General features: G+C 39.1%; 1 protein-coding gene across 1 annotated transcript in view; it reads left to right on the forward strand.

Annotated features, from left to right (window-relative positions):
- Positions 1–20054, forward strand: part of CEP120 (centrosomal protein 120) — an 84272-nt gene that overhangs the window by 21828 nt on the left and 42390 nt on the right. The window contains exon 5 of the mRNA XM_052643098.1: positions 13974–14122. Coding sequence (XP_052499058.1) covers positions 13974–14122 — 149 coding nt within the window. The remainder of the gene's footprint in view (positions 1–13973; positions 14123–20054) is intronic.

Here is a 20054-nt window from a genome sequence, read left to right on the forward strand (position 1 = left end):
TGCTGTAAACTTCCCTCTTAGAACTGCTTTTGCTGCATCCCATGGGTTTCGAGTTGTCATGTTTTCATTGTCATTTGTTTCTAGAAAATTTTTTATTTCCTTTCTCATTTCTTCAGTAACCTTAACCTGTTGGTTGTTTAGAAATGTGTTGTTTAATCTCCATGTGTTTGCGTTTCTTTCAGTTTTTTTCCCATAATTGATATCCAGTCTCATAGCATCATGTTTGGAAGATGCTTGATACAATTTGTTTTCTTTAATTTACTGAGGTTTGATTTGTGACCCAAGATATGGTCTTTCCTGGAGAATGTTCCATGTGCACTTGAGAAGAAGGTGTATTCTTCTGCATTTTGTTGGAATGTCCTGAAGGTACAATCAATGAGATCCATTTCATCTAATGTATCATTTAAGACTTGTGCTTCCTTATTAATTTTCTGTTTTGATGATGTGTCCATTGGTGTGAGTGGAGTGTTAAAGTCTCCTAGTATTATTGTGTTACTGTCAATTTCTCCTTTTATATCTGTTAGTGTTTGTCTTATGTATTGAGATGCTCCTATGCTGGGTGCATACATATTTACAGTTGTTAAGTCTTCTTGGATTGATCCCTCGATTATTACGTAGTGTCCTTCCTTATCTCTTGTAATATTCTTTAAGATCTATTTCGTCTGACATGAGGATCGCTACGCCAGCTTTCTTTTGCTTCTTATTTGCATGGAATATATTTTTCCATCCTCTCACTTTCAGTGTATATGTGTCTTCAGGTCTGAAGTGGGTTTCTTATAGACAGCATATATATGTGTCTTGTTTTTCTATCCATCCAGCCAGTCTGTGTCTTTTGGTTGGAGCATTTAATCCATTTACATTTAAAATAATTATTGATATATATGTTCCTATTGCCATTTTCTTGATTATTTGGGGTTGACTTGATAGATCTTTTTTCTTTTCTTGTATTTCTTGACTATATAAGTCCCTTTAACATTTGTGGTAAAGCTGATGTGGTGGTACTGAATTGTCTTTAACTTTTGGTTGTCTGAAAAGCTTTTTATCTTTCCATCAGTTTTGAGTGAGATCCTTGATGGGTACAGTAATCTTGGCTGTAGATTTTTCCCTTTCAGAACTTTAAATATATCCTACCATTCCCTTCTGGCCTGCAGAGTTTCTGCTGAAAGAGCTGTTAAAAGTAAGGGGTTTCCCTTGTATGTTACTTGTTGCTTCTCCCTTGCAGCTTTTAATATTCTTTCTTTGTGTTTAGTCTTTGTTGGTTTGATTAGTATGTGTCTTGGTGTGTTTCTCCTTGGGTTTATCCTGTATAGGACTCTTTGTGCCTCTTGGACTTGATTGACTATTTCTTTTTCCATGTTTGGGAAATTGTCAACTAAAATCTCTTCAAAAATTTTCTCATACCCTTTCTTTTTCTCTTCTTCTTCTGGCACCCCTGTAATTCAAATATTGGTGCGTTTGATATTGTCCCGGTGGTCTCAGACTATCCTCAGCTCTTTTCACTCTTTTTACTTTATTCTGCTCTTCAGAAGTTATTTCCACCATTTTATCTTCCAGCTCACTGATTCGTTCTTCTGCTTCAGATATTCTGCTATTGATTCCTTCTAGAATATTTGTAATTTCAGTAATTGTGCTGTTTGTATGTGTATTCTTTATTCTTCTAGGTCTTTGTTAATTGATTCTTGCCTTTTGTCTATATTGTTTTCAAGGTTTTTGATCATCTTTACCATCACTGTTCTGAGTTCTTTTTCAGGTAGTTTGCCTGTTTTCTCTTCATTTATTTGGACTTCTGTGTTTCTAGTGTGTTCCTTTATTTGTGTAATATTTCTCTGCCTTTTCTTTTTTTTTAACTTATAGTATTTGAAGTCTCCTTTTCCCAGGCCTCAAGGTTGAATTCTTTCTTCTTTTTGGTTTCTGCCCTCTTTAGGTTGGTCCAGTGGTTTTTGTAAGCTTTGGTAGGGTATGATTTTTGTTTGTTTTTCCTCTGATGGGCAAGGCTGAGTGAGGTGGTAATCCTGTCTGCTGATGATTGGGTTTATATTTTTGTTTTGTTTGTTGTTTGGATGAGGCGTCCTGCACAGGGTGCTATTGGTAGTTGGGTGATGCTGGGTCAGGTCTTGTATTCTAGTGGTTTCTTTTGTGTTTGTTCTCACTGTTTGGTACTCCCTAAGGTTAGTTATTTGGTAGTCTAGGGTCTTGGAGTTAGTGCTCCCACTTCAAAGACTCAGGGCTTGATCTCTGGTCAGGAATGAAGATTCCACAAGTGGTTTGTTATGGCATTAGTGAGATTAAAACAAATATCCAAAAATGAGAAACCAAAGATGAACCCCAAATGACAGTGACAAAATCAGGCAAATAATAATTAAAATATTGGAATATACACATATACATATACCCTCATGAGCAAAGTCAAAACAGTCCAACAAAAATAAAGTGTAGTAGATTGACCAGATGAACAAAGGAAATCAGAAACTATATTTACCAGTTAAGAACAAAACTAACTAAAGCACAAACTGGAAAACAAAACTAAAGCAAGGTGCCAAGTGGCTAATAAAGCAATGAAACTAAAACTAACAAATATGTTGAGAAGAAGGGAAAGAAAGAAAAGAAAGAATAAATATGCAAAGTTAAATAGAGGTGGATGAAGAAGATTTATATATAGTTTAACTGCAAGGGGAAAAGAACAGTAGGGAAGGCAAACAAAGGAATAAATGTAGAAAAAATACATAGGTTTAAAAAAATTAAACACTAAAATTATAAAAAAAGAATAGAAGAAGAAAAAAAAAAGGAAGCAGAAAAAAGGAAGAAAAAAAAGGAAAACGCCATAAAACTGCAAAAGCCCAATGTAGAGGCAGAGGTTTATATCAGCAATAAAAAGTGTGACTGAATATACACATATACATATACACCCAATAGCAAGATCGAAACAGTCCAACAAAAATAAAGTACAATAGACTGACCTGGCAAACAAAGGAAACCAAAAATTATATCTACCAGAGCAAAACTAACTAAAGCACAAGCTGGAAATCAGAACTAAAGCAAGATGCCAGTTGGGGAAAAAAGCAATGAAAATAAAACTAACCAATATTTTAAGATGAAAGAAAGAAAAGAAAAAATAGATACACAAAGTTAAACAGAGATAGATAAGAAGATTTATATATATTAAAGATTAACTGCAAGGGGAAAAGAACAGTAGGAAAAGCAAACAAAGGAATAAATGTAGAAAAAATAATAGGTTTAAAAAATTAGAAATTAAAATTAAAAAAGGAAAACTCCACAGAACTGCACAAGCCCAGTGTAGAGGCAGAGGTTTATAACAACCATAAGAAATGTGACTGAGAGGGGAAAAAAAAGCTCAAAAGCTTAATTAGATTTCATAGTGTCAATAAAATCAACAGCTACAGCAGAGTGGGGGGAAAAGGACAAAATCCAAAAGTATCTACAGAACAAGTCAAAACAGAAGAATAATTAATGTTTTTCTTGAGTCACTGCTGTCAGAGTCTTTTCCCTCGCTGGGAGTCACAGTCTACCTCACCTCCCTAGGATGCCCTTCCACACTGTGCTGACTGATCTCTGAACCTGCTGTGGGGACAACTCAGATTGTAATCTGGTCCTACTCCTGTGTGTTCTTGCCTCCAATGTCCCCAGCTATCAGAACTAGTGCATTTTCTTTTGTGGAAACGCTCAATGACCTTTTATATATTCCATAGACACAGAGTCTGCATAGGTGATCGTGTGGATTTAATTCACAGCTTGTACAGCTGGTAGGAAGGTTTTGGGTCTTCTTCTTTAGCCTCACTGCCCCGGGTTTCAACTGTTATTTTATTTCCAGCTCTGCGTGTGGGTCGTCCACTGGGGTTTGCTCCTGAGGCTGCCCTGGAGGACTTGGGTTTGGCCCCGTGAGGGCCAGGTGTGGAGGTGGTGCAGCTGCTTGGGTCACAGGGGTTCTGGCAGCACCAGATACTCAGGGGAGTTGGCGGCTAGGGCAGCAGGAAATACAGTGCTCTAGAAGGGTATGGCAACCACTGTTGGCCCATATGCTCTAGTGTTCTTGCCTGGAGAGCCCGCCTCCCTGACAGAGAAGCCTGGCGGGCCACGGCCTACAAGGTCTGTAAGAGTCGACACGACAAAAGTGGCCCTGCGCACATAGATGCAAGACTTTTCTTGCCTGTGGCAGCTCTGCCCCAGTGAGAGTTGAGTGTGAAGGTGGTGCGGCTGCTTGGCTTATGGGGATCCTAGCGGCACCAAGTGTGCAGGGACATGGACTCCCTCTGCCTTAGGAGTTATGGCCCTACCAGAGTCTTTTTCTCAAGCTTCTTGTAGCTGGCGATCAGAAGGCCTCTTTGCCTGTCTTTCTCCATAGCTCCGCCCGTTCAGGCAGTTAGAGGGCTTCCTTGCCTGGGGTCCTTCTCTGTTGTTCAGCACCTCAGGCACTTAGAGGGGGCCCCCCTGGCTGGGGTCCTACTCTGTAGATCGGCGCATCAGGCACTTAAAGGGGCACCCTGGGTGGGGTCCTACTCTAGTTCAGTGCATCAGGCGTTTGATGGGCCAGCCTCTCTGTTCAGCTGCCAATGCTGGTGTGTGGGGAGAGAGAGGCTATGGTGATGGCTCCACCCCTTACTCGTGACTCAGCAGTATCTCCTTGCTTCTGTGGCTTTTATGCTTCTGTGGCAGCTTTCCTGTACAGGCATTTCCCACCACAGTCTTCTCCCTTACATCCCCTTGATCTGTCTCTCCAAAGTCAACAGCAGTCCTCTCCCTGGGATTGCTCCACAGTCCCTAAACTCCATCTCCCAGCCGCTGCGCTTTCCAGGGGACTTGTGTCCCTGTCTGGGGTATATATTGCTGCAGCGAGGACTGTCTGATTCTCATTCCATTTAGCCTGACACAATCAGCTGTTTCACTGTTCCTCCTCTGACTCAGACAGTTGCCCTGATATGGGGATTGGACTCCTGCCAAGGGCAGGTCCAGGCCTACTGACACTCCTGTTTTTCCCCCTAGTTCCTTCCTCCTACTGAGTTTTTCATGGTTCTGTATATTCTTTTCCACTGGTCAGGTACTCCTGTCCACTCTCAGCTGGTGTTCTGCATGCACTTCTGTGTCTGAAGGGGTATTCCTGATGTATCTGTAGAGAGAGATGTATTCCATGTCCACCTACTCCTTCACCATCTTGTTCTTTCCTTTATAGACTTTTTGATGATGGCCATTCTGACTGCTGTGAGGTGATACTGCATTGTAGTTTTGATTTGCATTTCTTCAACAATTTGTGACACTGAGCATCTTTTCATGTGCCTCTTGGCCATCTGTATGTCTTCTTTGGAGAAATGTCTATATAGGTCCTCTCTATAATGCCTATGTAGGCCCATTTTTTAAAAAAGATTCATTTATTCATTTAGTCTTGGCTACACTGGGTCTTCTTTGCTGTGTGTGTGTGCCTTCTTTCGTTGTGGCAAGCAGGGACTGCTCTTCGCTGCGTGCATGAGCTTCTCATTGCAATTGCTTCTCTTGTTACGGAGCACAGGCTCTAGACTTGTGGGCTTCAGTGTCTGTGGTGTGTGGACTCAGAAGTTGTGTTACATGCGCTTATTTGTTCCATGGCATGTGGGATCTTCCTGGACCAGGGATCGAACCTGTGTCCCCTGTGTTGGCAGGTGGATCCTTGACCACTAGACCGCCACGAAAGCCCCTGCTGACCATTTTTTTTGATGGGGTTGTTTGTTTTCTTGATAGTGAGCTGCATAAGCTGTTTGTAAATTTTGGAGACTAATCCCTTTTTGGTCACATCGTTTGCAAATATTTTCTGTCATTTTGTGGGTTGTCTTTATGTTTTGTTCATGGTTTCTTTTGCTGTGCAAAAGCTTCTGTGTTGAATTAGGTCCCTTTTTTGTTTATTTTTTTAAGTTACTTTTTATTGGAGTATGGTAGATATAATGTGTTAATTTCTGCTGTATGGCAAAATGAATCAATTACACACATACGTAGATCCTCTTCTTTTTAAGGTGCTGTTCCCATATAGGTCATTACACAATATTGAGTAGAGTCCTCAGTGCTATGTAGTAGGAACTTATTAGTTATTTATGTTATATATAGTAGTGTGTATATATCAATCACAATCTCCTAAATTATCCGTCCCTGCTTCCCCCTTGGTAACTATAAATTTGTTTTCTACATCTGTGGCACCATTTTTGTTCTGTAAATTGATGCGTTTGTACAATGTTTTAAAATTCCACATATAAGCAATATCATATTTGTCTTTCTCTGACTTACTTCACTTAGTGTTACAATCTTTGAGTCCATCCATGTTGTCACAAATGGCATTATTTTGATCTCTTTATGACTGAGCAATATTCCATTGTATATATGTACTGCATTGTTTAAAAACCATTCCTCTGTCGATGGACATTTAGGTTGCTTCCATGTGCTGCGTATTGTAAATAGTGCTGCAGTGAACGTTGGGATGCATGTGTCTTTTCAAATTATGTGGTTTTCTCTGGACATTTGACCAGGAGTAGGATTGCTGGATCATATAGTAGCTCTTTTTAGTCCATTGGTTTATTTGTGTTTTTATTTCCATTACTCTAAGAGACAGATTGAAAAAGATATTTCTGAAATTTCTGTTAAAGAGTGTTTTCCGTATGATTTTCTCTTAATGGTTTTTTTAGTATCTGTTCTTATATTTAGGTCTTTAACCCATTTTGAGTTTATTTTTGTGTTAGTGTTAGAGAATGTTCTTATTTCATTCTTTTACAGGTAGCTATCCAGTTTTCCCAACACCACTTACTGAAGAGACTTTTCTCCATTGTATATTCTTGGCTCTTTTGTCATAGATTAATTGACTATAGGTGTGTGGATTTATTTCTGGGTGTTCTGTCCTGTTCCATTGATCAGTATTTCTGTTTCTGTGCCAGTGCCATACTGTTTTGATTGCTATAGCTTTGTAGTATGGTCTGAAGTTGGAGTGCTTGATTCCTCCAGCTCCGTTTTTCTTTCTCACAATTGTTTTGGCTCTTCGGGGTCTTTTGTGTCTCCATACAAATTAAAAAAAATTTTTGTTCTACATCTGCAAAAAATGCCTTTGGTAATTTGATGGGGATTGCATTGAACCTGTAGATTGCCTTGAGTGGTATAGTCATTTTGAGAATATTGATTCTTCCAATCCAAGAATTTGGTATCTGTCTTATCTTTAATTTCTTTCATAAGTATTTTATGGTTTTTTGAGTACAGGTCTTCTGCCTCCTTAGGTGGGTTTGTTCTAGGTATTTTATTACTTTTGATGTCATGATAAGTGGAATTATTTCATTAATTTCTCTTTCTGATCTTTCATTGTTAATGTATTAAAATGCAAGAGGTTCCTGTGCATTAATTTTGTATCTTGCAACTTTACTGAATCCATTGTTGTAGTTTTCTGGTTGCATCTTTAGGGTTTTCTGTATGTAGTGTTATGCCATCTTCTAACAGTGATACTTTTACTTCTTTGCCTATCTGGAGTCCTTTTGTTCCTTTATCTTCTCTGACTGCCATGGCTAGGACTTCCAAAACTATGTTGAATAAAAGTGGTGAGAGCGGATGTTCTTGTCTTGTTCCTGATCTTAGAGGGAATGCTTTCAGCTTTTCACTTTTATGAATGATGTTAGCTGTGGGTTTGTCATTTTTAGCCTTTATTATGTTGAGGTGAGTTCCCTCTTTTCCCACTTTTCAGAGAGTTTTCAATCATTAATGGGTATTGAATTTTGTGAAAAGGGTTTTTTGTATCCTCTAATAGCATATGATCTTATCAGTTCAGTTCAGTCGCTCAGTCGTGTCCGACTCTTTGCGACCCCATGAATCACAGCACGCCAGGCCTCCCTGTCCATCACCAACTCCCAGAGTTCACTCAGACTCACGTCCATCGAGTTGGTGATGCCATCCAGCCATCTCATCCTCTGTCGTCCCCTTTTCCTTCTGCCCCCAATCCCTCCCAGCATCAGAGTCTTTTCCAATGAGTCAACTCTTCGCATGAGGTGGCCAAAGTACTGGAGTTTCAGCGTTAGCATCATTCCCTCCAAAGAAATCCCAGGACTGATCTCCTTCAGAATGGACTGGTTGGATCTCCTTGCAGTCCAAGGGACTCTCAAGAGTCTTCTCCAACACCACAGTTCAAAAGCATCAATTTTTCGGCGCTCAGCTTTCTTCACAGTCCAACATGGAAAAGCCATAGCCTTGACTAGATGGACCTAGTCGGCAAAGTAATGTCTCTGCTTTTGAATATGCTATCTAGGTTGGTCATAACTTTTCTTCCAAGGAGTAAGCGTCTTTTAACTTCATGGCTGCAATCACCATCTGCAGTGATTTTGGAGCCCAAAAAAATAGTCTGACAGTTTCCACTGTTTCCCCATCTACTTCCCATGAAGTGATGGGACCGGATGCCATAATCTTTGTTTTCTAAATGTTGAGCTTTAAGCCAACTTTTTCACTCTCCTCTTTCACTTTCATCAAGAGGCTTCTTAGTTCCTCTTCACTTTCTGCCATAAGGGTGGTGTCATCTGCATATCTGAGGTTATTGATATTTCTCCTGGCAATCTTGATTCCAGCTTGTGTTTCTTCCAGTCCAGCATTTCTCATGATGTACTCTGCATATAAGTTAAATAAGCAGGGTGACAATATACAGCCTTGATGTATTATATGATCTTATAATATTTATTTATTCTTATTTTGGGCTGTGCTGTGTCTTCATTGCTTCATGGGCTTTCTCTAGTTGTGGTGAGCAGTACTGAAGAATCCTTGCATCTCTGCGATAAATTCCACTTGATCAAGCTGTGTGGTCCTTTTAATATATTGTTGGATTCAGTTCGCTAGTATTTTTTTTTTGTATCTGTGTTCATCAGTAATATTTGCCTATATTCCTCCTTGGGTTTATCCTGCCTGGGACTCTCTGAGCTTCCTGGTCTTGAGTGAGTATTTTCTTTCTCATGTTAGGGAAGTTTTCAGGTATAATCTCTTCAAATATTTTCTTGGGCCCTTTCTGTCTCTTCTCCTCTGAGACCCTATAATGTGAATGAAAATCACTCAGTCATGTCCATCTCTTTGCGACCCCATGGACTCTACAATCCACAGGATTCTCCAGGCCAGAATACTGCTGTAGGTAGCCTTTCCCTTCTCCAGGGGATCTTCCCAACCCAGGGATCAAACCCAGGTTTCCTGCATTGCAGGCAAATTCTTTACCAGCTGAGCCAGACAGGAAGCCCAAGAATACTGCAGTGGGTAGCCTATCCCTTCTCCACCAGATCTTCCCGACCTAGGAATTGAGCCAGAGTTTCCTGCATTGCAGGCGGATTCTTTACCAAGTGAGCTACCAGGGAAATAAATGTGAATTTTGCCTTTAATGAACATGAGTCTCTCTGGCTGTCCTCGTTTGTTTTCCTTTTTTTCCCTTTATTCTGCTCTGCAGCAGTATATCCACCATATGTCTTCCAGCTCAGTCATCTGTCTTCTGCCTCATTTAACTTGCCATTGATTCCTGTAGTATGTTTTTCTTTTCAGTTCTTGTAATGTTGATCTCTGTTTGTTCTTTAGGTCTTCTAGCTCTTTATTAAACGTTTCTTGTATCTTCTCGTTCTCAGCCTTCATTCTGTTTTTGAGGTCTTGGATCATCTTCACTGTCATTACTCTAGATTTTCTTTGGTGTAGGTCATGTTTCTCCACCTTGTTGTCCTTCTGGGGTTTTATATTTTTCCTTGATCTGGGAGTTACTCCTCTGATGTCTCATTTTGTCTACTTTCTGTGATTGTGGTTTTCATTCCACAGACTGCAGGGTTGTGAAAGTGAAGTAGTCATCATCAAATAGTCTTCTTGCTTCTGCTTTCTGACCCATGGTGGATGAGGCCTAAGAGGCTTGTACAGGCTTCCTGTGAGAGAGACTGGTTCCTGCCCACTTATGGGTGGACCTGGTCCTTGACCATCTGGTGGGCAGGGCCGTGTCAAGGGGTGTGTTTAGTGGGCAGCTGTGGGCTAAGAAAGACTTTAGGCAGCCTATTTGCTGATTGGTGGGGCCATGTTCCTGCTCTGTTGGTTTGACTTCAGGTATCCTAGCACTGGAGTCTATAGACCGTTGGTTGGGGCCAGATCTTGGGGGAGAAAATAGCACCCTCCAAGAGAGCTTACGCCAGTGAGTATTCCCCAGAATTACTGCCACCAGCGTTTTTGTCCCTGCAGTGAGCCATACCCAAGCCCTGCTTCTGCCAGAGACACTCTGATTCCAGCAGGTAGGTCTGGCCCAGGCTTTTATGAGATCAGTTTGTTTGTTTTTTACCCTGGTCGTGGTATACAGGAGACGTTGTGTGTGTTCTCCGAGAGTGGAGTTTTTGTTCCCTTCAGTACTGTGAATTTCCTGTAATCAAACCCTGCTTGCTGAGTTCAAAGCAGGTTTGCTCTGAGGGCTCTTCCTGATACCAGACCTCCAGGCTGGGGAGCCTGACGTGGGGCTCAGAACTTTCCCTCCTGTGGGAGAACCTCAGCAATATAATTATTTTCCCGCTTGTGAGCTGCCCATCTAGTGGGGCTGGCATTTTGATTTTATTGCATTTGCGCCTCTCCTACCCTCTTGTGGCTTCTTTGTCTTTGGATGTAGGATATCTTTTTTGGTACGTTCCAGTGTTGTTTTTTGTTTGTTTGTTTTGCTTGTTTTTTGGTTGATGATTGTTCATCATTTAGTTGCAATTTTGATTTTGTTTTGAGAAGTGAGCTTATATACAGTATTATTCTACCAATTTGTCTCCATAATGGTTAATTCTCTGTAAATGGTGCTTTAAATTTCAAATTCTACTTGCGTATTCTTGATCTGTAGGAAAGCAATTGGCTTTTGCATGTTAACCTTGTCCGCTGCACTATAATTGTTTATTATTAGTTCCAGGATTAGGGTTTTTTGTTCTAGTTTTGGTTTTCCGTAGATGGACATTCTACACTTACCTGCAAACAAAGGCAGTTTAGTGTCTTTCTTCCCAACCTGCATGACTTTGTGCTTCCTTTTCTTGTTTTACAGCAACAGCTAGGATTTCCAGCGTACTATTGAAGAGCAGAGTGAAAGGGGACATCCTTGCCTTGCTCTTGATTCTGGTGGGAAAGCCTCTCACCGATAAGTATGATGTTAGCTGTAGATTTTTATAGATGTTCTTTATCAAGGTAAGGAGGTCACTCCCTATTTCTAGTTTACAGATAGTGTTTTGTCATGAGTAAGTGTTGGATTTTGTCACATGCTTTTTCTGCAGGTATTGATAAGATCGAGTGAGTTTTCATCTTTAGTCTGTTGACATAGTGGGTTGTATTCATGGCTGTTTGAATGTTGAACCAGCTTTGTGTATCTTGAGTAAATCTCATTTTGTTGTGGTGTATAGTTCTTTTTATGTGTTCAATTTGATTGTCTAATTCTTGGTTGAGGACTTTTACATCTATGATCATGAAAGATGTAAGTCTGTTGTTTTCTTGTAATGTCTTTGCCTAGATTTCATGTTAGGACAATGCTAGCCCCATATAATGAGTTAGGAAGTATTCTCTCTGCTTCTGACTTGTGAAAAAAAATTGTAGAGGATTGGTATAATTTCTTCTAGAAATTATGGTGAATGCTAGGTAGAATTCACCAGTGAACCCATCTGGATCCAGTACTTTCTGTTTTCTGAAGTTATTGATTCAGTTTCATTATATACGCCTATTCAGATTGTTTCTTCCTATGTGTGTTTTGGCAGATTGTTTTTAAAAAGAATTTTCTGTTTCATCTAGGTTATCAAATTTGTGGACATAGAGTTACTTATAGTGTTCTTTCATTAAACTTCTGATGTACGTGAAATCTATAGTGATATCCCCTCTTTCATTTTTGATGATAGTAATTTGTGTCTCCCCCTGCCCACCTCCGCCGCACTTTAGGCTGGCTACATTCTTACTGATCTTTTTCAAAGAGCCAGCTTTTGATTTTGTTAATTTTTTTCCCATTGAGTTCTTGGTTTCAATTTCATTGATTTTGGTTCTAGTTTTTATTTCTCTTCTGCTTACTTTTAATTTTATTTGCTCCTATTTTCTTAAGATGAAAGCTTAGGTTATGGGTTGTTTTTTTTTTGTCTTTTAGTATGCCTTATAATTTTTTATTGAAAGATGGACCTGATTTGCTACAGTGAGTGGTAATGGGGAGGAGAGCATTCTATTCAGAAGATCAGTTTCAGTCTTTTGGTGAAGACATGTCCCCTGTACATTTTGGGCTTGTCTGACACTAGATTTTGGTTAGGCATCTTTGGCAGGAGTATCAAGATGCTCTGTCTTATTGCATCTTATTGGTTGGTACACTATTTTGATTTAATCTCATTACTGATGATGGTAACTTGATTATTTGATTAACGTGGTATGTGTCTGTGTTTTCCTTTGTAATTAATAAATATTTTGTGGGGAAGGGTTAGAAATTTAGAAAAATATTCTTCCTCATACCTTTAATTTATTTGCTTATTTATATTATCTAAATATGGACTTAGAGTTTTCTCTTAGTTTAGTGGATTATAATCTTTAACCATCACTATTTGTCAGAGATTTGAGCATTAAGAACTCTTTCAATCATCTGTTTTTTAGTATGTCAGTAATTCTTTGAGCTTTTTTTTTTTTTTTTTGCTATAAGAAGATAGTCTAAGTTCATCGTATACTTTCCCTATCTCATTCCTGGATTCAGCTATTTCTATAAGGAGCTCTGCTTCTTTTTAGAAAAGAATGATGTTTAGAAGTCAAGATTCGGCTGCTAGGTGTGCTAGTTGCTGTTGGGCTGTTGCCGTTCCCATGTATGTATACACACTCAAACCCATGTACATATACATATATACTTTTGTGTATTTATCTGTCCATATATATACCTAACAACATATACTCACATTGACGTGTTCAGTCCTTTTACTCCTTCACCACAAGATTTATCCTAGTGTTTTCCTCTCTGATAATGAGTAATGAGACCCATCATAGTTAGTATTTAGACTTTAAGTACTTTATTAAAGTACTTGTCAGGTACTATGCCAAGTGATTTATTTTATCTAATTTGATCTTCTCAACAGCAGTGTAAAAGATTTTCAGAAGAAAAACTGGAAACTAAAGGAGTGGTATAATCTCCCCATACAACCCACTGAATAGTAGAACTAGGGTTGGAACTTTGGTCTGTGTGACTGTGGTGGTTGTGCTCTTAACCATTCAGCTACTTTTAGCCAGTGCGGCCATAAGCATATTTCTTGAGGATTAATTCCTGAAGGTGTCCGGGTTTGCTGGTGTATAGGGTATGCATGTATAAAGTTTTGGTAAGCTCTGACGTGTTACCCTTCAATTGAACTAGTTGAACTGAGCCTACCAACATGAACAGTGCTGACTTGCTAGCAGTCTCCCTAACACTGAATATTGTCTGTTACTTTAGTGTTATGTAGTTTCATTTTTCAACTTAATCAGTTGCAAAACCCCCTATCCCTCTGCCATCTCTTCATTATGAAGCTTGTTTGTTTATATCTGTTATCCTCAAATTGTTTATTGTTTTCTGTTATTCTTAGAACACTGTCCAAATGTTTCAGCATGGTCTTCAAGAAGACTCTTTATGATGTGGCTTCTCTCCTTTTTCTGTACCTAAGTCCTTGCATTATGGTCCAGCATGCCACACCTGTTTCAGTTCTCTACCCACATCCTTTCTCTTGCCTCTTGAGTTTTTGTATATATTGTTCCTTCTCCCTAGAATACCTTTTTCCTCTATCTAGTCACTTTGCTCTTTTCAGCCAGGTTTTGCTAATTTTTCAGTTCACAGTTTAGAGTCGTTTCCTTCAGGCAACCTGTGATGCCTTTTCTATGTGGTTACTGAAGTCAAAGGAAACCTTACTGAGATATTAACTGTGTCTGTGAAAATGGCCAAGTAAATGAAAAAGTGTAACCAGCTTACAAAATCTTATACTAGTTTATGGCAAACTACAATGTAGTTAATTGTGTTTTTTTCCATAAAGTACCTGCCAGCCTGTCTGGACTTGACCCAAAGGACATCGTGGCAGTGCTGAACGAGGAGGGAGGCTACCATCAGATCGGACCAGCAGGGTTCTGTACTGACTTCTTCATCATGTCAGTGACCATAGCATTCGCCACCCAGTTGGAGCAGGTGAGATTAGTGATTCACGAAGAATCTGAAAACATTTCATTTTTAAAATCTGTCTTTTAGGTATTGAAAAGACTTGTAAGTAGACTTAAAAAAATAATTTAGAATAATGTTTTCTTTCATGTCAGAAAACATTTTTGTTTCAGGAAAAGAATAAATAGGGATGATCTTGATAGTAAGAGAATAAATTAAATCTCTTAGAATTTAGAAGAAACATGAGTAAACACTGTTTTACATTGTATTGTGTGACGTTGTTAGGACTGGTATGAAATGATTCCCCTCCCTCACCCCTACCCCCAAGTATTAAATTATTTACTTTTTGGAGAAGTGTATAATGTTGGGAGCATTGTCTCAGTCATACCTTAATAGCTATCAGGTCTGGGATTAGACTTTACCCAATTTACAGACTAACAAATTATCCCAAATGCTGCCAGAAGATAGTAGATTCTTAGATCAGAGATACAGGAGTGTATTACTCTCAGCCCAGCAAACAATATGACTATCAGTGTATTTCTTTCAGTTTCTTTTACCCCAAGTACCATGGAGGTGACATAGAGGGGCCTAGGTGGTTTCTTCACACTCATTGGGTATGTCACAGCTTAGGAACACAGAGTTTAGGGAAATTACCACTTTTATCATAAGCAGTCCTAGTCTTTGTCTGGGAAGATATGTTACAACGTTATGAGTTGCACAGTAGTCAGGGCCTCACAGTCTTGGTACACAGTAAGAATGTACCAACCAGGATGAATTCTGGCAGCGTTCAGGCTAATTTGTTAGTTTGTAAACAAGGTAATATCTAAGCCCAGAATGTGTGGAGATGTTTAAGGCCCATGGCTGATTATCTCTTCCCCTCAATGGCTCAGCACAATAGTAGCTGTTTTTTCCTGCCCTTTTCAGGATCAAGTGCAGTTTTTTTGACATTATGTTGATCTATAGTGTGTGAAATAAATTAATATTTTTTAAAAACAGAGGCTATAACTTATGACTTTACATTTTTATCATACTATTCACTTTCTTAGAGGTGTACCTTTTCCAGATAATCCACATTCATAAGTGAAATATGAGTTAGTGACCACACTAAATCTTCGTAAGGTTTATCAGGTAAAGATTTTTCTTAGGAAGTAATGTTTAGCTTTGTCACACTGAATGCCTGCCCACTGCACAAAGTACTTTTATATATGCATATTCTTTGAGCATTACTCTTTCTCTCCCAATTTGGTCCTGTCATTTTCTCATTAATATTTTGTATGTGCTTTTGTCTTTCTCCATCAATTTCCTTATTTTTTTCTTCTCTTCATAAAACACTGCTTGTTGATTGCCTTGTTTAATATGCCTCACTGGTTGAGAGGAAAGCTAGCTACCTATTGTCTGTTCATTAATCACATCAGAACACACATTAGATAATGAGCCTACTGTATTTTTATTATGTTACTAAATACCTGCAAAGTATTTAAAATCGCTACTTTATTTTTAAAAATATTTTTTCAACTTCCCTGGGAAGGCATAATTGTTAATATTTATCAATCACTTACTTTTGTTACGTTTTGTGAAATACTTTGCTAATGTTGGGTTTAATCATACCACAACTTTAGGAGGTTATTAGTTTTACTTTTGAGATAAGGAAACCAACTCTTGAGAAAGTTCTGTAACTAGTAAATATACTTAGGAATTTCCAGCCGTAGGGTCACTTTCCACATTCTATTGTTGCCATATTTTGCTCCCTCTGAAGGAGTTTTGGAATAAGATCAATTTGAGCTGGAGTCTCATTCTCATACTCACTAGCTTCTTTAATTTAGGGAACTTGCTTAACCTTTCTCAGGCTTGAATTTTCTTGGTTGTATGGTATTGGTACTACCAGCTTTGTGGGTGTGTGTGAGGAATGAAATAAAACTAATATGCTTAACATGTAGTTTGTATGTGTGAAGCTATATACACACACATGTTATATGGTGAAAGCTAATCGACCTATTTGAATCCACCACTAAAACTAATTCAGTTCTTGGTAATACAAAGGAACTGATTAGGACAAATCACTCAGCTTAGTTAAAAATATAAAACAACCTTGTCTGGCAAGCTATTTGATATCTCTGATAAAAATTAAGCCATATGTGAACCTCCAAAGATTAAGCAGAAAATTACCATAGAACTCAACAGTTTCACTACTGGGTATATATCAAAAGAATTGAAAACAAGGTATTCAAATAAAAAATATTTGAATATATAATATATACTCATAGCAACATTATTCACAATCCCAGAATATCACAGAAATAACACAGTGTCCATCCATGGATGAATGGATTAATTATACACACACACACAATGAACGGAATGTTAATGGAATATTATTCAACTGTAAAACAAATGAGGTACTGATACATGCTACAACAAGGGTGAATGTTGTAAGCATGCTGAGCAAAATAAGCCATATATAAAAGGCCACATACTGTATGATTCCATTTATAAAAAAGTATCCAGAATAGGCAAACTCCTAGAGACAAAAAGCAGATTTGTGATTTCCGGGGCGTGGAATGGGAGTGGCTGCTTAATGGTTCTGGTGTTTCTGTTTGGGGTGATGGAGAAGTTCTGGAACACGGTAGTGGTGGTGGTTGCACAATATTGTGAATGTACCTAATGTTACTGAAATGCACAATATTTAATGGTTAAAATGTTAAAATTTCTGTTACATGTATTTTACAATAATTTTTTAAAACACACAAAAACTTAAGCCCAGTAATTTATTCATACCCTGATATTGCTTAGTATTAGTTGTTTGCTTTATTTTTTTTTTTTTTTGGACTAGCCCAAGGAGTTTTAAAAATAGCATTTTAGCTTTTTTCTTCTCAAGTTAGTCAAAAGCCATGTGAAAAGACATCTAGCAATAAAGAAAGAAACACGCTTTTCAGACGCAGACAAGGGGCTGAGAATACTGATACTGTGCAGCGGTAGAGTGGAGGAGTGAGGTTAGGGTAAGAATACTGGGTGATGATAGTCTTGCCTCCTTTTTAAATAGTGAAATTAAGGGCGAAACAAAACTGCTTCTAAATCCAAGGGTGATAAAGGATTTTTAAAAGCATCTCTTCCCTTAATGGGAATTACTTAGAAGTAAGTGTACTCTGAAATATAAAAGGGCTATCTTTATTTCTTAAAATTTTTGTTGCTTCCTGATTACGGAAGAAAGTAAAAGAAAATGAAAGTCTCTTTTAAGTAAACTCAGAAATAATCACCCATAAGGGCAGAATATGTTTTCCTCAGATATTTTCCCATTCATGTAACAGTTGACTGTGTGCTAGGTAGAACTGTAGACGTGAACATGTATTATTTCTTTTAATCCTTCAAATAACCATAAGAGAAGTGGAACTGCAGAGTGATTAAGTACTTGTCTAGTCTCAAGGCAAGCCATTGGTTGGACCAAGGTTGAGGACTGGAGAACACTCCAGAACTTGTTCCTAATAACTACAATATTAGTAGTTTTTGATTATGATTTTAGATTTGATTAATGATTAAAATATAATCAATTAAACAAATACATTTTAAAGTAAAGGATTAAAGTAATGACATATATAATAATACAGAGGTTCATGACATTGTACAAGAGGCAGTGATCAAGACCATCCCCAAGAAAAAGAAATGCAAAAAGGCAAAATGGTTGTCTGAGGAGTACTTACAAATAGCTATGAAAAGAAGAGAAGCGAAAGGCAAAGAAGAAAAGGAAAGATACCCCCATTTAAGTGCAGAGTTCCAAAGAATTGCAAGGAGAGATAAGAAAGCCTTCCTCAGTGATCAGTGCAAAGAAATACAGGAAAACAGTAGAATGGGAAAGACTAGAGGTCTCGTCAAGACAATTAGAGATACCAAGGGAACTTTTGTGCAAAGATTGGCACAAACAAGGACAGAAATGGTATGGATGTAACAGAAGCAGAAAATATTAAGAAGAGGTGGCAAGAATACACAGAACTCTACACAAACGATCTTCACGACCCAGAAGTAGCAGAAGTAGATGTTCTTCTGGAATTCCCTTGCTTTCTCTATGATTCAGCAGATACTGGCAATTTGATCTCTGGTTGCTTTATCTTTTCTAAATCAGCTTGTACATCTGGTAGTTCTCAGGTCATGTACTGTTGAAGCCTAGCTTGAAGAATTTTGAGCACTACCTTGCTTCATGTGAAATGAATGCAGTTGTACGGTAGTTTGAACATTCCTTGGCATTGCCCTTCTTTGGGATTGGAATGAAAACTGACCTTTTCCAGTCCTGTGGCCACTGCTGAGTTTTCCAAATTGGCTGGCGTGTCGAGTGCAGCACTTTCACAGCATCATCTTTTAGGATTTTAAATAGCTCAACTGTATTTCCATCACCTCCACTAGCTTGGTTTGTAGTAGTGCTTCCTAAGGTCCATTTGACTTCACACCCCAGGATGTCTGGCTCTAGGTGAGTGAGCATACCATCATGGTTATATGGGCCATTAAGACCATTTTTGTCTTCTGTTAATTCTTGCCACCTCTTCTTAATCTCCTTTACTTCTGTTAGGTCCTTGCTGTTTCTGTCCTTTATTGTGCCCATCTTTAAAGGAAATGTCCCCTTAGTATCTTCCAGATTTTCAATCTATACCTCCATTCTTTTTCTGAGATCTTGGATCATCTTTAATATCATTACTCTGAATTCTTTTTCACATAGATTGCTCATTTTCACTTCACTTAGTTACTGTTCTGGGGTCTTCTCTTGTTCCTTTGTCTGGGACAAATTCTTCTGGTATATCACTGTCTTTCTGTGATTTCAGTTTCTCTTCCACAGGCTATAGTTCTTTTTTGCTTCTGCTTTCTGCCTGTGGTGGATGAGGCCAGCCCAAGAGGCTTGTGCAGGCCTCCTGGTAGGAAGGACTGGTCCCTGCCCGTTGGCTGGTGGACCTGGGAGTCATCCTTTGGTGGGCAGGGCCATATTAAAGGCTGTGTTTAGTGGGCAGCTGTGGGCTCAGAAAGCCCTTATGCAGCCTATCTGGTAATTGGTGGGGCTGTGTCTCGCCCTGTTCATTGCTTGACTTGTTGCGTCCCAGCACTGGAGCCTACAGGCTGTTGGGTGGGGCCAGGTCTTGGTTAAAAAATGGTGGCTACCAGGAGGGCTCACGCCAGTGGGTACTCCCCAGAAACACCACCACTAGTGTCTTTATCCCTGGAGTGAGCCACATCCACCCCACCTCTCACACCCTCACAGGACACCTTGCAATGTCAGCAGTTAGGTCTGGCCCAGGATCTTGAGGTCACTGCTTTTTCTGGTGTTCCTGGCATGCACGAGACCTAGTGTGCATCCTCCGAGAGTGGAGCTTCTGTTTTCCCTCGTCTGTGGACTTCCTGTGAGCACTTTGCTGGCCTTCAAAGCCAGATGCTCTGGGGGCTTCTCACAAGACCAGCCCTCCACATTGGGGAGCCTGGTGTGGGGCTCAGAACTTTCACTCCTGTGGGAGAACTTTTGTGATATAATTATTTTCCGGTTTGTGGGTTGCCCACCCAGGGGTATGGTATGGAATTTGATTTTATCATGATTGTCCCTCTCCTGTCCCCTTGTTGCGGCCTCTTTGTCTTTGGATGTAGGCTATCTTTTTTGGTATGTTCCAGTGGTTTTTCTTCCTTTCTTTCCCCCCGGTGGTTGTTTAGCAGTTGTGATTTTGGTGGGTTTGTTTGAGAAGAGGTGAGCTCACATCCTTCTACTCCACCATCTTGTTCCACCCTCAGTAAACATTTCACTGGTGAAGGGGTCCATTTTCCCCCTGCAGTAGCTCTTTATAATGGGCGGAAGATAGCCTTTTGTAGCTATTAATTTATAGGTCTCCTAGTTTTGTAGGAATAACTAAAAAACCTTTTTTGTTTTCTTTCATCAAAAGCCCTGGACTGAGAATTTATAAGGAAATGTTCAGTGTCAAATATTTTACTACTTTCTTCT

Source organism: Budorcas taxicolor, chromosome 7, assembly GCF_023091745.1.
Source record: "Budorcas taxicolor isolate Tak-1 chromosome 7, Takin1.1, whole genome shotgun sequence".
NCBI classification, from domain to species: domain Eukaryota; kingdom Metazoa; phylum Chordata; class Mammalia; order Artiodactyla; family Bovidae; genus Budorcas; species Budorcas taxicolor.